The following is a 13,984-nucleotide window of genomic DNA, read 5'->3' as shown; positions in this document are numbered from 1 at the left end:
ATTAAACAGTTTTTTTGCCTATAAAGTATCCTAAAATCTTGTGAGCTGTTTTGTTTAATCCTCTTTGCCCTGGTCTACACCAAAATACCTTGTCCCCCAAGTTCAAATTAGTAAGTGGTGTGTCCACACGACTAAGCCTGTTATATAAAGGGCCATGGAATTCAAACTCTGTAGTCCTGCTTTTCATGAGAACTAATACTAATTCTGAACTTGTAAACCTGAAATAACATTAGTACGGATGCTCTGGTACCACTAATTCAAAATAATTGGCCTCCAGGAAGCCTCCTGCAGTTCCCCAGAGTGCTTGATGGGGCTCTGAGTCCGAAGTAGCGCATCCACATTAATGGAGCCTGGACTAATATCGTAGTGAGGACATGCAAGTTCAAATTTGTTAAATCGGGAGTTCAAGTCAAATTTAGTAATTTTGAAATAATTTCTTAGTGTAGGCACGGCCTTTCTCTGATCTTCTCATAGTCCTAAAGCCTTTAATAGTCCACCTCTTACTGGCAATGTAATTTTTTTTAGAGATTCAGTGGTTGATTCCAATTTAATTAATTGGACAGTAGCAGTACATAACTATATAAAAAGACAGTGATATTGTGCTAAAGGTTGAACTACAAATCTTTCAGCTGGCAGATCTTGGAGTAGTGACGGAATTTTCAAGCAGATACATTCAAACACTTTCATGCAACTCCATATGTGGTGGAGTAGCAGAATTGAGTTCTTAGTGAAGCTGTCAGCTGTTTGGAGGAGAAATATGGAATCCTCAGCTTGGGCCCTCCCGGATCAGTGAGCAAGGTAGTGTTACAAACTTCTTGATCAGGAGTTCATAGCATCAAGTAAAGTTCAGTTCTGTTTTGAACAATGCTTCTCTAAAACTGACAAATCCTGTTTCAATTTTTTATTGAGTCTACTCAGTTTAGAAGTTCAAATGTTTTTCTGAGAACCTAGGTTTTTGCATTGAAAACTAACACTTGTTTTTTCTTTCCGTCATCACCAGTAACAAATGTTCTACAGGCCAAATTAGATCCTTACCTGTGGTCAGTGGGTTTGCGTAGAGGTAGCCCAAGGCAACAACAATTCTGTTGATACAAGAGACAATCAATTTTTATTCACTTTTCAATGGCTGTATTGTATAATCTCTGATGAGCCAAGTAAAGAACAATAAAATTTATTTGTTACTAAAGACAGGCAGATCTGTGGTATAAAAAGGTTCTATTTTATATTACCATTCTTCAGAGTAGAACTAGTCTTTAAATGGAATATTTGTGCAAACTATAGGCACAAGCACTCCCTTGAAATACTTTAATATTTAAATATGATAGGGATTGCATATTTTAGAGAGTTTCTGACTATTCGATGAAGAACTCCTAAATAGTAAGAACTAGGACCACCAAATTTGGGGTACAGCTTCCTCTTATCATAACTTAAAGCAACATAAGTGTTTGGTCATGCCAAGAAAACAGAATGTGTTGAAATGGGATTGCGACTCATAAAACCAAACAGAAATGATACAATCACCAAAGCAAGTACAGTGCTCGAAGTTGACATAACTAAGGTGAAAGAGACTGAACCAAGATGAGCCAGAAAAGTACAATGAACCTGGAATAGGATTGCTTCTCCATAAACCTTACAGAAGAGAGATAAAATGGAAAAATGTGGAGTAGTGCTGTGTTTTGGCACTACCAGGCAAGGTCGGGTAAATTTGCTAGTGCTTTATATAGTAATTAAGGAGAGCCCCTGGTGCAAGATACTTGCAATCTATGGCGAACACCAAAAAGGCAGGATACTGTGAGAAATTTATATCAGACAAGGGGAAAATGGGGAAGTGTATAAAATAAGACTACAATTGCTAAGATGTGTTAGTTTCCCACTTAATTTCAGTAAAAGCAAGCGTAACACTTATTTTGTGCTGAGAAATGAACTAATGTGATATGCAAATTTTATCTGTAGTTTTTATATTTTCCTCATGATCATTAATGGAAATGTGAACAGTATGAGGCCTAGTAGCAGTTCCTGCAAAACCCGACTAGAAACATTCCTGTTCAGTGATGATTCCCCAGGCATACTACTGTTTGAGATGTCAGTTGGCCAGTTCTGAATCTATTTAAGATTTGTTTTATTGATTTAGTGTTGTAAATATTTTAATCAGAATGTTGTGTTGTACTAAGTCAAACACCTTACAAACGTCCAAATGTATTACATCTACCCAGTTATCTTTATTGAATAAACCTGTAATATCAGTGAATGAAATCAGTCTTGTTTGACAAACTAGTTTCCATAAAACCGTGTTGACTGACATTTATCAATTTAAATGTTTTAAATAAGCTTTTTTCATTATTTAGTCCCAGAGCAATATCAGACTAATGTGTCTTCAGTCACTCAGGTCATTTCACTTGCCTTTTTTGAATACTGATTCATTAGTACTCTTCCAGTCTTCTGGAATTCTTCCAGTATTCCAAGATTTATTAAAATGTAATATCAGTGGGCCAGAGATTTCCTCAGCCAATTTTTTAGAAGTCTTGGGTGCATGTTATCCTGGCCTGCTGATTTTAAAAATGTTTATCCTAGTAGCATCATCCTTAGTTGTTAGTGAATTAGAAAGTACTTTATTATCTTAATGTGCTATGAATACAACATCCTGCTTCATTTCAAATAAAGAATAGAATATTGAACATTGCTGCCTTTTTATCAGTAACATTTATCATCTTTATCCATCTATACCATTGCTTGGAGTTCTTTAGTTATTTATAGACTTAAACTCTTAAACATCCATTGTGCCGCCGGCTGTATATTTTCCGCACTCTCTAGCTTTCCTTGTCAATTTTCTATACTTCATAACTTCATATTTGTATTGATTACTATCCATTTCCCATTCTTCCAATTTATGACGCTTTTTTATTTCTATTTTCTGTCTCTTTTTCACCATTGAGCTAGGATATCTTTATAACCCAAGTTATCATCTTTCCTGATGTGGAATCATGGCCATCTAATAAACTCTTCTTAAACAACTCCCAATTTTAATTCACATTTTTCTGTTGATATTTTTCCTCCCAATCAATGTTGTTCACAATATTCCCAGACTTTAGGAAATTAGCCCTTTCCTCCAATAGAATCTGCTTTATATCATAGTGTCAGTTAGTGAAATTCCAAATAGACTGAAAGTTATTCAGTGCGTTTCAAATGTAATTTCATTTATTTCATTCTTAGTGTTACATACCACTTCACAATTTTCAAAGTATTGAACAAACTAATTGTAACTATACCCCTCCACTCGTGCCACCCCCCTAAAAAAAAAAAAAATTTCTCTCCAAGTGCCTGATATAGTTCTTGTATTAGAGATCCTTCTCCTGGATAATTTAGTTTATTTCTTGATATAGCACCAGATAACACTGCTTCAGACTGTCAGACTATTACTCCCCCACTCCAGAAGGTTTAAAGTGAACTGCTTAAGATAACATTACACTCCTACCAGCTGACAGCTTTTGAAAAGTCAGTCCAAATGTGGCTGCTAATCCTCCTCATTTTGTTTACCCTACCAAAATACTGGAGGAGATTTTTGACTTGTTGCATGGTGTTTAATTTTGTAATGTCAAAGAGGTGGTTGTAAAGGAGGGTGTATGCTGGTCCATATGATTGAATGCCATCGTCATAACTTATCTGGAGAAAAGGGTAAACAGTGAAGTGGCAAAATTTGCAGACGATACTAAACTACTCAAGATAGTTAAGTCCAAAGCAGTGTGTGAAGAGTTTCAAAAAGATCCCACAAAACTGGGTGACTGTACAACACAATCACAGATGAATTTTAATGTTGATAAAGTGCAAAATAATGAATATTGGAAAACATAATCCCAACTATACATATAATACAATGGAAACTAAATTAACTATCACCATTCAAGAGAGAGATCTTGGAGTCATTGTGGATAGTTCTATGAAAACATCCACTCAGTATGCAATAGCAGTCAAGAAAGCAAACAACGTTAGGAATCATTTAAAAAGGGATAGAGAATAAGACAGAGGAGATCTTATTGCCTCTATATCAATCCACAATATGCCCACAGCTTGAATCTTGCATGCAGGTGATCTTTGCATCTCAAAAAAATATATTTTGGTATTAGAAAAAGTTCAGAAAATGGAAACCAAAATGATCAGGTGTCTGGAACAGCCGGCCATATGAGGTGAAATTAATAAGACTGGGACTTTTCAACTTGTAAAAGAGATGACTAAGGGGGGGGATATGACTGAGGTCTATAAAATCATGCCTGGTGTGGGAAAAGTGAACAAAGAAAAGTTATTTAAACCTTCCCATAACACAAGAACTAGGGATCACCAAATGAAATGAATAGGTAGCTGGTTTAAAACAAACAAAATGAAGTATTTCTTCATACAATGCACAGACAACCTGTGGAACTCCTTGCCAGAAGATGTTGTGATGTCCAAGAATTTAACAGGATTCAAAAAAGAGTTTGATAAATTCATGGAAGATAGGTCCATCTATGGCTATTAGCCAGGATGGGCAGGGATGATGGATTACTTGATGATTTCCTGTTCTGTTCATTTCCTCTGAGGCACCTGGCATTGGTCACTGTCAGAAGACAGGACACAGGATTAAATGGACCTTTGGCCTGATCTGGTATGGCCATTCTTGCATTCAGTAAAGTCTTATGAAAACATACACAGCATTTTCCTTTTAGAAATGAGGGCAGGCTCACTCTCTCCACAGGTTAACAATAAAAGAAATTGAAAGCTTGGAAATCAATGGCACATTGCTCTGAAGGTGCAAAAGTTGGTGGGGGAAAGAGGGGATTAGTGGCTGAGAAATCTGTTTTATTTGTAGGTAGCAAAGCACAGAACAAGAGTTAGATCATAAAAACTGCCAGTGTGGGTGTAACTTAACTCAGTAAGGATGCTGCAATCCAGGGCAGGAAAATACTCAGGTAAGTCTGCATAAATTGACTGACTGTGGAGAGGGTGCATTTAAACAAATGTGTGTGATTGGTCTGCTCATATCCTGGTTCCAACACCCCACAGCATCTGCCTGATTGTTCCCCCCTTACTTCTCCCAATCCCCCAGCCCCCTCCAAAGCATCACTATCCCATCCCTCTATATTTACCCTTCTCAGTGGGAACTTTCCAAGAATGGAAGTAGCAAGATAAAACGCCTATGGGCTAAAATTAGTCCGACAGCCCTGGCCTTTATCCCTGCGACTGGCATTTCAGCTGTGTGCCTGATGACCTGTGTTGCTGCAGATCTGCAGAATTGGTGCCCCATGCCTGGGTGAGGTTTCTCCTCCTGAGGAAATTCTCTCTCTCTCTCTCTCTCTCTCTCTCTCTCTTTAAGGTGAAAGAGAATTAGCCATGGGACAGGAGCCTGCTTCACAGCACTAGGTGAGCATTGGCTACCTCACAGAGGTAAGACAGCAACATAATGATGGCCAAGCAGCTTTGGCAACTTTAATGTAACCTGGTAACCACAGCTTTAAGTGTGTAAGTATATGTACTATTGGTGTTACAGTCTGTTAACTATGACCAAACTGTTTATTTGAAGATCAAACATGCGCATGTTTTCCTTCAGTCTATAGATGGTGATCTCATTGTTGACTATTCTGATCAGTAATTATATGAAATATGTTTTTCACTACAGTATTTACACTGTCAAGAGGGTTACTGCATGGATGCTTTGGTACACAGTTCTAATATGTTGATTTGGTTTTATAAATATTATAGCTCTCCTTTGTTTTCAGTATCTTTTCCTTTAAGTACAGCTGTGCATTCCTTTCAAATTAAATCCTATATTTAAAAATCAGTTGTGTAAAATATTATGTTACTCTTCTAGTATCCCAAGGCTTCATTGCTGTATTAATTATTTGAAATGTACTGAAGTAGTTTAGATTAGAAGATACGGATGCAACAGATTCATGTAGTTGCAAACTGCCACAAAACTAATTCAACTAATTCAGAAAAGGTTGCAGCTAAGATAGAATGGTACATGGGAACTTCCTTAGAGTGGGACACAGACTATTTTTTATGGGAGCTTTAGTTAAAAGTAATAATGCTGCTGAATGCCATTTTAATGAATAGTTTTGGATCATAACGAAATCTGTCTGCTTTCAATAAAGTGAGATAAATGAACTTCTATTCCAATTCAGCATTTCCTTTATTAATACAATCCCTATTTTTGGTGGGGGGAGGGGACACTAACCCACCCCCCAGTCTCTAGTTGTTTACGCTTAAGTAGATACTCACTAGCTTTGTATTATGAAGTGTATTCTTGAGGTGTTAGTTTCATTTTTGTCAGAGACGTGTTTGCAGGAGTAGACTAGCCGCATTATGCAACTAACTTATCACTTAACAAATAGAGAATTTCAACTCCTAATAGAAGTATGTGCAGCAGTCATTTAGGAGAAGAAACAGGCAGACACAGTTTCTGTTAGAGGAAACTCTAGATGCTTTGGGATTGGAATGTGTGAAGAATTTCTTCTGCCCTTCCCTAAGCAAGAGCATTTCACAGCTGATCAGGTGCATTGTGGGGGATTTCACATTCCTCAGAAATATTAAGAATTGGCCAGGGCAGAGGCTAGATACCAAACTAATCGGATCAATGGACTGATCCTATATGGCAAACCTCCATATTCCATTACAGCTTCTATGTAAGAAAAGCAATCATCAGATATTTCCCCTCCTTGTAAGACACATGTAAATGCAGCTTGGTTCTGCTGCCTTGCTCAGCGATAGGGAAAACCTGCTCTGTAAGACCGTAGTTCTCAATCAGAGGTTCAGGGCCCCCCAGTAAGTTTTGGGGTCTGCCAAGCAGGGATGAGTATTAGACTTGCTGGAGCCCCGTTGCATGGGGCTTAAGGCTGGTGCCCTGAATCCCACCATCTGGGGCCGAACCAGAAGCCTGAGCAACTTAGCTTCCTGATGCCCCCTGTTTATGATATTAGGGCTTTGGGCAGTTGCTCTGCTTGTTACCCTCTAATGTTGTCCGTGGCTTTTATATGCAGAAAAAGTTGTTACAAAAGTGACCGGTGGAGTTTTTATAGCGGTACCACAAAAATTGCAAGAGAGAAAAATACATCCAGGCTGGTTGTTCATTGTACTTGTAAATGCCAGTAAAACTGCCAGCTCCTTTACCTTCTTGAGAATATTATTTTGGCCTCTAATTACTTTGCAAAAGTAGCTGTTGGCTAAGCAGCATTATTCCCATTTTACAGATGGCATTTGCTGAGGCACGGTGAGTTTAAAGGCCAGATTTTCAAAAGTGTTCAGCATCCAACTCTCATTAAGAAAAATGGGGGCAGGCGAGTTCCCAGCACTTCTGCAAATCTAGCTGCCTCATTTACTTGTTGGATTCTGAACTCATCCAAAACTCTAGCCTTAAGTGTCCTCCCCAGAGTCTTACAACAAGATGGTACGGAAGCCAAGTCTTGTGACTAAGACTAGTTCCATGCCTAATCCTATATGCTCTTCCTTCACCCTTAAAAAATCCATGCAAAACCAGGATAGGAATTGGTAGTAGGTGCCACAGTAATTGTTGCTTTTTGAATCACCTAGATGGATGCAGGTAGATTGAGGCTTTTTGGCTCAGGCTCATTCTGGAGCATTGGTTCAGATCATTTTTGTCGTAAAACTTCAAGAGTGTGGTTTTCCTAACAGTGTTGGAATAAATGTGTTTTGTCTGAGGAAGGAATGACTCAGGTAATCAATTATTTTGTCCTTATGCTCCTCCATTTCAGTTTGAGCTTCCCCAGATTGGAGAATGAGTCTCTTTTTAGAATTAGTTGCTAATCCTGTTTCTTGTTCCATAGATCTCATGCTTTACACAGCTCATGATGAGCATTGTTCATAAGAGACAACCCAAAAATGAATCTAGTGGACATAACCAAAATCTTCTCCATGCTCCAGCCAAGAGAAGATGAAGATGATAATGGAGAAAGACAAGAGCTGAAGCAAGCAGTGTCCCAGGATGATTTTCAAACTCTTGATGAACTCTTGTGCCAAGACAGATACAAATCAGTTATTAACAGCAGAAGTGGTTGGGGTGTACCCGGGACCCCATTGCGCCTAGCAGCTTCTAAGGGCCATCTGAGAAGTTTGGAAGTTCTCTTGGCCCATGGAGCAGAAGTGGACAGCCTAGACGTGAAGGCGCAAACTCCACTATTCACCGCTGTTAGTAATGGCCATCTGGATTGTGTTAAAGCACTATTGGAGGCAGGGGCTAGTCCTTCTGGCAGCATCTACAATAACTGTTCTCCGCTGCTCACGGCCGCTAGAGATGGAGATGTCAGCATTCTGCAAGAACTCTTAGACTATGGGGCAGAAGTCAATGTTAAAGCAAGAGTCCCAGAGTGGGCTGCCAATTCTGCAGCCTGTTCAGGCCCTTTGTATCTCTCAGCTGTCTACGGACACTTGGAGTCTTTTAAAATGCTGCTGCTTTATGGAGCGGATCCCAATTACAACTGCACTGATAAGAAAATGATCTCACGAATCAAGCAGCCCAAGACTGTGCTTGAAATCTGCCTACGACATGGTTGTGGGAGTGAATTCATAAAACTACTCATTGATTTTGGAGCCAATGTGTACTTACCAAACATCGCAGGAGATAAGATCTCGCCAAATAGTGAGGCATTGGCGCTGCTGATCAGAGAAAGAGGTAACTTGTATTCTCTGTCATAGAGTTGGAAACTCGCACCAGCCTTATGGCTTTGATAGTGCAGCACTTGGATAGTAGGCTGATTTCCAAAAAAGCAACTTGAAATCAGTTTGAATAAGGACTTTTTGCTAGTCTGCATCCCCTTGGCATTTTAGTTGGGCACAGAATTTTTTCTATGTTCTGCCCTAGCCTTTTGGGTGGTGTGGCTGGCTGCTATTAATTGCTACTTTTTGCCTCAGAAGTGGTTAAAAAATGAACTGATGCCAAATCTATTATCTGCTGATTAGTCGGTCAGGTGAAATCAGGGGTGAATGCAGGCCCACTGATGGGGGCATAAAGAGAGCTACTGCCCTGGGGCCCAGTGATACGAAAGGGCCTGGTGCCCCAGGCCCTTTAAATCAATGCCGGAGGGCCACACAGCACAGTCAGGCAGCGCTGAGAGTTGCCTGGGGGAGGCACAGAGCTCTCTGGGTGGTGCTGAGGGCTGCCTACTCCCAGCTCCATCCCTTCTGCCTGAGGCTCTGCCTCTATCCCACCTTGCCCAGGGGCCTAGTGAGACCATTGGCCCTGCTGGGTGAGAGTAAAATTATTTTCTTCCTGGTATAGGAAGGGCACACCAGCTGGGTGGGGGGGAGGCACGTGACCTTAGCTATGTGACCGTAGTGTGGGAGGCACCCCAGTCTGAAGCCCCCATGCTCTTCCTTGCCCCATCCCACATTACGGGGGAGGAAAGAGGGCTAGAGGCAGTACAACAGTGGGAATGCTGCCAGTAGTTCTGCTTTTCCCCGCTCTGCCCCTGAAAGTGGGGAATGGAGCAGAAACCACAGCCCTGCCCTTCTACAGATGTGCCTCTCCTCCAGCTGGAACATCAGCAGCCCTGCTGGAGGATAGGGTGGGAGGTGAGGTGAGGAGTGTTAGAGGCTCTGCTCCTTTCCTGCTGAGGCAGTGAGGAAAGTAGCAGAACTCCGGCAGCTCTTCCGGCTGCTGTTCCACTCCCAGCCTCACCTCCCCAGGCCTGTTCTCCTCTGGAGCTGCTGCTGTACAGTTGAGGGTGATACAGTGTCTTTTTGATACGCACTGCCCGCTATAAATAGCTGGTACAGCATATCAGATCTAGCCACTTCCTTGTTGGTATGGCCTACCAAGTCGTACCAGCTTGCTTTCCCCTCTGGATATAACACACAACAATGTTGCTTGTTTTTCACAAGAGCTTCTAAGATGTGCTGGAACACTTTAGAGAGGAAGTCATTGGGGACATAGCTGGGATCACGTGGGACTCCACCTCACCATCACAAGTTTTAACATAAGAGCCAGTGAGATTGTAGTACTTTCCCACAAGATTCCTCTCCATTGAAGGCTATTTAACTCCATTCCTTTCTTCTCCCACCACCAAATCTTCAGAGGGTGGATCGAACCTAGGAGGAAGGTTACTTTCCCCTCCATGGATTTAGCTTGGTCTTAAAATATCCACTGCCACAGCCTAACTGAGCTGACTACAGAAAGTATTGTTGCAGCAAGGAGTAAGGGTGAATCTTGAGGGAAGAAAATAGGATGAAAGTCAGTATGATCAGGAGTCTCCTTTCTCCCGCCTCCCCCTCCAGTTATTGGCAGGTGCCAAAGTGGGGAACAGGTACAGTGATCTCAGCAGTTTGGTACAGATATTGGATCAGTTAATACAGAGGTGGGCAATAAAACGGGTTAGGCCCTGGTAGGTTGCCACCTCTTTATTTACCTGCACCTCTACCGGTACTAGCGAGAGCAGCTGTTGGTGGCTGCAAATCACTGTTCCTAGCCAATGGGAGCTGTGGGAAGCAGTGCAGACTGAAAAGCCACTTCCTGCAAATCCCATTGGCCATGAACAGTGATCCGCAATCAATGGGAGCATCACAGGTAAATAGAGGAACCCCCAAGGACTCACCCTGATGAACTGCATCTGGCCCACAGCCCAGTTATTGCCCACTTCTGAGTCAGTATCTTGTGGGGGAGAGAGATGGTGAATGCAGCAAGAGGAGTAGAAATATGAATAGGGACAATTAGTATTTTGGTCTTCCAGAATCTGAAAGAGAAGGTGGAAGGAGAGGGACAAAAGAGCGGGGTTGGGGCAGAAGATGGACAGACACAAAAAAAGAGGAAGTGAGATGTTTTCCTCAAAGTGCTTTTGAACAGAATTTACCACTGGTGCAGCTCCACTATTGGTAGCAAGCATGGGAGTACTCATGTAGACAGGCTCTGGTATTTTTACCAACCTACCATTCCCTCAGTAAAGTTAAGTGACACCAGTGCTAATCCTGGTGGCTGGGTTCTCCCAATGCTGTTTTTGTCCGGCAGAGCTGTGTAACCGTGGGTGGGCTAGACTTCACTGCCCTTCTCCAGTGTCTAAAGAAACCCCCACTTCCGCAGCAGTACTGGAGACCCTGAGTTTAGTCTGCAAGGAATTTAAGCAAGGATTGCCCCGTGTCAGCCTCCCTACATTCAAGTTCCAAAAGAAACTAAAATAATGAATTTAATTAAATAACTTTATACAATTTTATGAAGAAACAAATAATCTAATTCTTACAACAGAACACAGCTGTTTTATAACCCACAAATAATATCTATAATTACAATAAACATAAGTAAAGAGAAAACTAAAAGTGAAATTTGAACAGTTCAGTCCACACAAACACAGTAAGAAAAGACTGAGAGGTCCCAAGAACTTAGATTTGGTTCACCAACGTCTCAGTTTGTGCCTCTGATATCAAATCTGCACCGTATGCTGAGTCTAAAGTCTCTCTCCACTTGCTTGTAGGGAATCCTCAGTTGGAATCCAGGCAGACTCTTCCTCTGCTATGGTCACTGCTAGGCAGCCAGCTCACTGATTAACTAGTCAGTTAGCTCTCAAGTGAACAGAGGTAAAGAAACCTTGCTGCAAAGTGCTCCAGAGTGAGGAACAGCAGCCAGTTCTCTGCTCCTGGCTTAGCTTCCTCCAGCCCACACAGGCCTTACAAAAGCACCTGCCCTGCTTGCTTGCTCGCTCATGAAGTCTGACCCCAAACTACTGGATTCAACTCCAGGAGCTTGTAACCGCCACTGGGCGCATTTGAACCTGGAACCTCTGAGCTAAAAGCCAGCTGGCTCGCAGCCCCTCCTGTAGAGGTCTCTTGTTCTTAACTGTTGCTGTGGTCTAGGTGCCGCTTGCATTGCTCAGTAACCACACTAAGAGTGTGGGTTACAACTGCACTTGTACTAGAGGGAGGCTGCCCTAAAATTGTCAGTACAGGTGAAACCCTGCATTGCAAAGCTCATCATTTAACATGTTGAGTAGCCCTGCCACAGCAAGGAGTTTGTCCCATGCCCCTGCCACCGAGGAATAAACTGAAAGGAGAAAAGCTGCAACAAGAAGATGGTTTCCAGAACAAGCTGCCTGCTGTCTACATAGTGACATGGAGGTTCCGTGCCTTAGTGCCAGGCAGAGGCCCCAATGAGCATGTGACCGTGTGGCCGGGAAGGCATGAAGGGGACAGATTAAAGAATGAAGCCAAAGGCTGTATCCCAGCAGCATTGAATATTACCCATGTAGAGGAAAATGCCATTGTCACGGATGCTTGCAGATTGCTCTAGTTCAGGGCTTCCCAAACTTTTTGACACGGGGACCAGTAAATCCATTCACGAACTTTTGGAGGATCAGTAATGGTCATTTACATATTTGAATATTCATTAATCGAATGATGAATATTCAAATAAGTTGTTTCTGGTCCTCCTGAAACCCCCAGTGCCAATTTTAGCAAAGCTTTTGATATGGTCACCCACAATATTCTTGCCAGCAAGTTAAGGAATCTGGATTGGATAAATGGACTGTAAGACAGACAGAAAGCTGGTTAGACCAGGGTTTCCCAAATTTTTACTTTAGTTGGAACCCTTTTTTTTTCAGAACTGTTTTTTGCAGCCTAAAAATATAAACACACAAAAACCAAACTGAGAAAATACCAAACATATAACATGTCTGGTATTTTCTCATTAGGTAAGTTTTATTATTACTAGATGTATCAGTTTGTAGTTTCGAACTGCCTGGCTGGTAAATGTGCTCAGGCTGCATGAGTGTGTCTGCCAGCCAGACAGTTCGCAACTACTCGAAGGGGTGTGTGTGGGGGGGGGAGGGACAATAGAATCCCCGGGCTGGACTAACTTGTGCTTTGTCAGGGGAGGGGAAGGGGGGCAGCGCCCCGAGACCTGTATATGGCCAGGTCAGTCTCGCTCCCCGCCGGCCGATTCACTCCACCTCCCCGCTCCTCCCGCTGCACCCCTGGCCAGCCCTACTTCCCCCACCCGCCTCCTGGACAGCCATTTCTCCCCCCACTTCTCCTCCCAATCTCCCTTGGCCAGCCCCGCTGCCCGCATCCAGCCCTGCTTCCGGGGCCCGCTTCTCCCCCCCCCCCATCTTCCCCAGCCAGCTCCCTACCCCCAACCTTGTGCCCCCCGACAGCCCTGCTTCCACCAGCCCCCTAATCTCCCCGGCCTGCCCTGATTCCCCCATCCAGTGCTGTTTCCAGTGGCCAGCTCTCCCCTCATCCTCCCTCCGCCACCCTCCTCTAGCTAGGACTCTGCTGGGAGCCGGAACATCCGGCTGCAGATTCTGCCCAGGCCGGCCAAGGACTTGGGGGACCTGGCGCCACACGGGCACTCCGGGAGCGCAGAACACCCTGGCAACCACGCTAAGGCCTAGTAGTTTTTTCCTGTGGCCTGGTACCAGACCGCGGCCCGTAGTTTGGGAAACGCTGCTCTAGTTATTAAAATTCACAACGCGGAGCCAGGCAGTTTGCATTGTGTAACATGAACCGTGCAAGCCCATCTTCTTTCAGGAGTGACACTGTGAAACAGTAATATCCTCAGTGATGTGCCCATTGATATGGCTGCCAGGTGGCACTACAATGCTATTCATTCATTCAATATGTTGCAGTTGCCAGACACTGGTGAAAAGCCCCAAGCAGCATGTATATTACAGTTCACGAGGAGTGTATTGTGAGGGAGACTCATTCTAGGTGCTCGCTTTGCTTAAGGTAGAAAAGTTTTGAATGTCCTGAAAATTTACAATCTTTTCTTTTTTCCTCCTTCCCCCTTCTTATGTAGCTCATCCAAAATCCTTGATGTCTCAATCTAGGCTGGCTGTCAGGAGACTTCTGAAAATGACCCACAGTGCACAAGCCATAGATCAACTGGAGATCCCACCTGTGCTAGTGAACTACCTCAAGCATCATTCTTAAGGGAAGATCAGAGCAGCAATTTTGAAGACAAATGTAACGTGTTGACCACCTGGATAAAAAGCCATTGTGAAGTAGCAACTATGCAGTA

At 42.8% G+C, this 13,984-nt stretch overlaps 1 protein-coding gene and 1 long non-coding RNA gene across 6 annotated transcripts in view; one reads left to right on the top strand and one right to left on the bottom strand.

Annotated features, from left to right (window-relative positions):
* LOC142831221 (uncharacterized) overlaps positions 1-5,256 on the bottom strand; it is a 20,951-nt gene extending 15,695 nt beyond the window's left edge. The window contains exons 1-2 of the long non-coding RNA XR_012906890.1: positions 5,118-5,256; positions 1,036-1,082 (exon numbers count right to left, since the gene is read on the bottom strand). This is a non-coding gene — a long non-coding RNA (uncharacterized LOC142831221). The remainder of the gene's footprint in view (positions 1-1,035; positions 1,083-5,117) is intronic.
* ASB12 (ankyrin repeat and SOCS box containing 12) lies at positions 5,130-13,984 on the top strand. 5 transcript variants are annotated; one of them, XM_006136153.5, is made up of 3 exons: positions 5,130-5,415; positions 7,812-8,656; positions 13,763-13,984. In XM_006136153.5, exons 2-3 carry the CDS (start codon positions 7,867-7,869, stop codon positions 13,894-13,896), a joined length of 924 nt encoding a protein of 307 aa, XP_006136215.1. In that variant the 5' UTR covers positions 5,130-5,415; positions 7,812-7,866; the 3' UTR covers positions 13,897-13,984. The 5 variants fall into 5 exon arrangements, with proteins under 5 accessions (XP_006136215.1, XP_006136217.1, XP_014435628.1 ...); XM_006136155.4 differs by having other exon boundaries at positions 5,130-5,490; XM_014580142.4 differs by having other exon boundaries at positions 5,131-5,391.

The sequence above is a fragment of the Pelodiscus sinensis genome, chromosome 13, assembly GCF_052426305.1.
Source record: "Pelodiscus sinensis isolate ZL-2025 chromosome 13, ASM5242630v1, whole genome shotgun sequence".
Taxonomy (NCBI): domain Eukaryota; kingdom Metazoa; phylum Chordata; order Testudines; family Trionychidae; genus Pelodiscus; species Pelodiscus sinensis.
Note: the sequence above shows the minus strand (reverse complement) of the source record. Positions and strands in the feature narration are given on the sequence as shown.

Bases quoted from the DNA above. Each gene is read 5' to 3' on its own strand.
- ASB12 (XM_006136153.5), top strand. From the start codon at position 7,867: ATGAATCTAGTGGACATAACCAAAATCTTCTCCATGCTCCAGCCAAGA. The intron at 8,657-13,762 runs GTAACTTGTATT...CTTCTTATGTAG, and splicing joins GCTGCTGATCAGAGAAAGAG to CTCATCCAAAATCCTTGATG.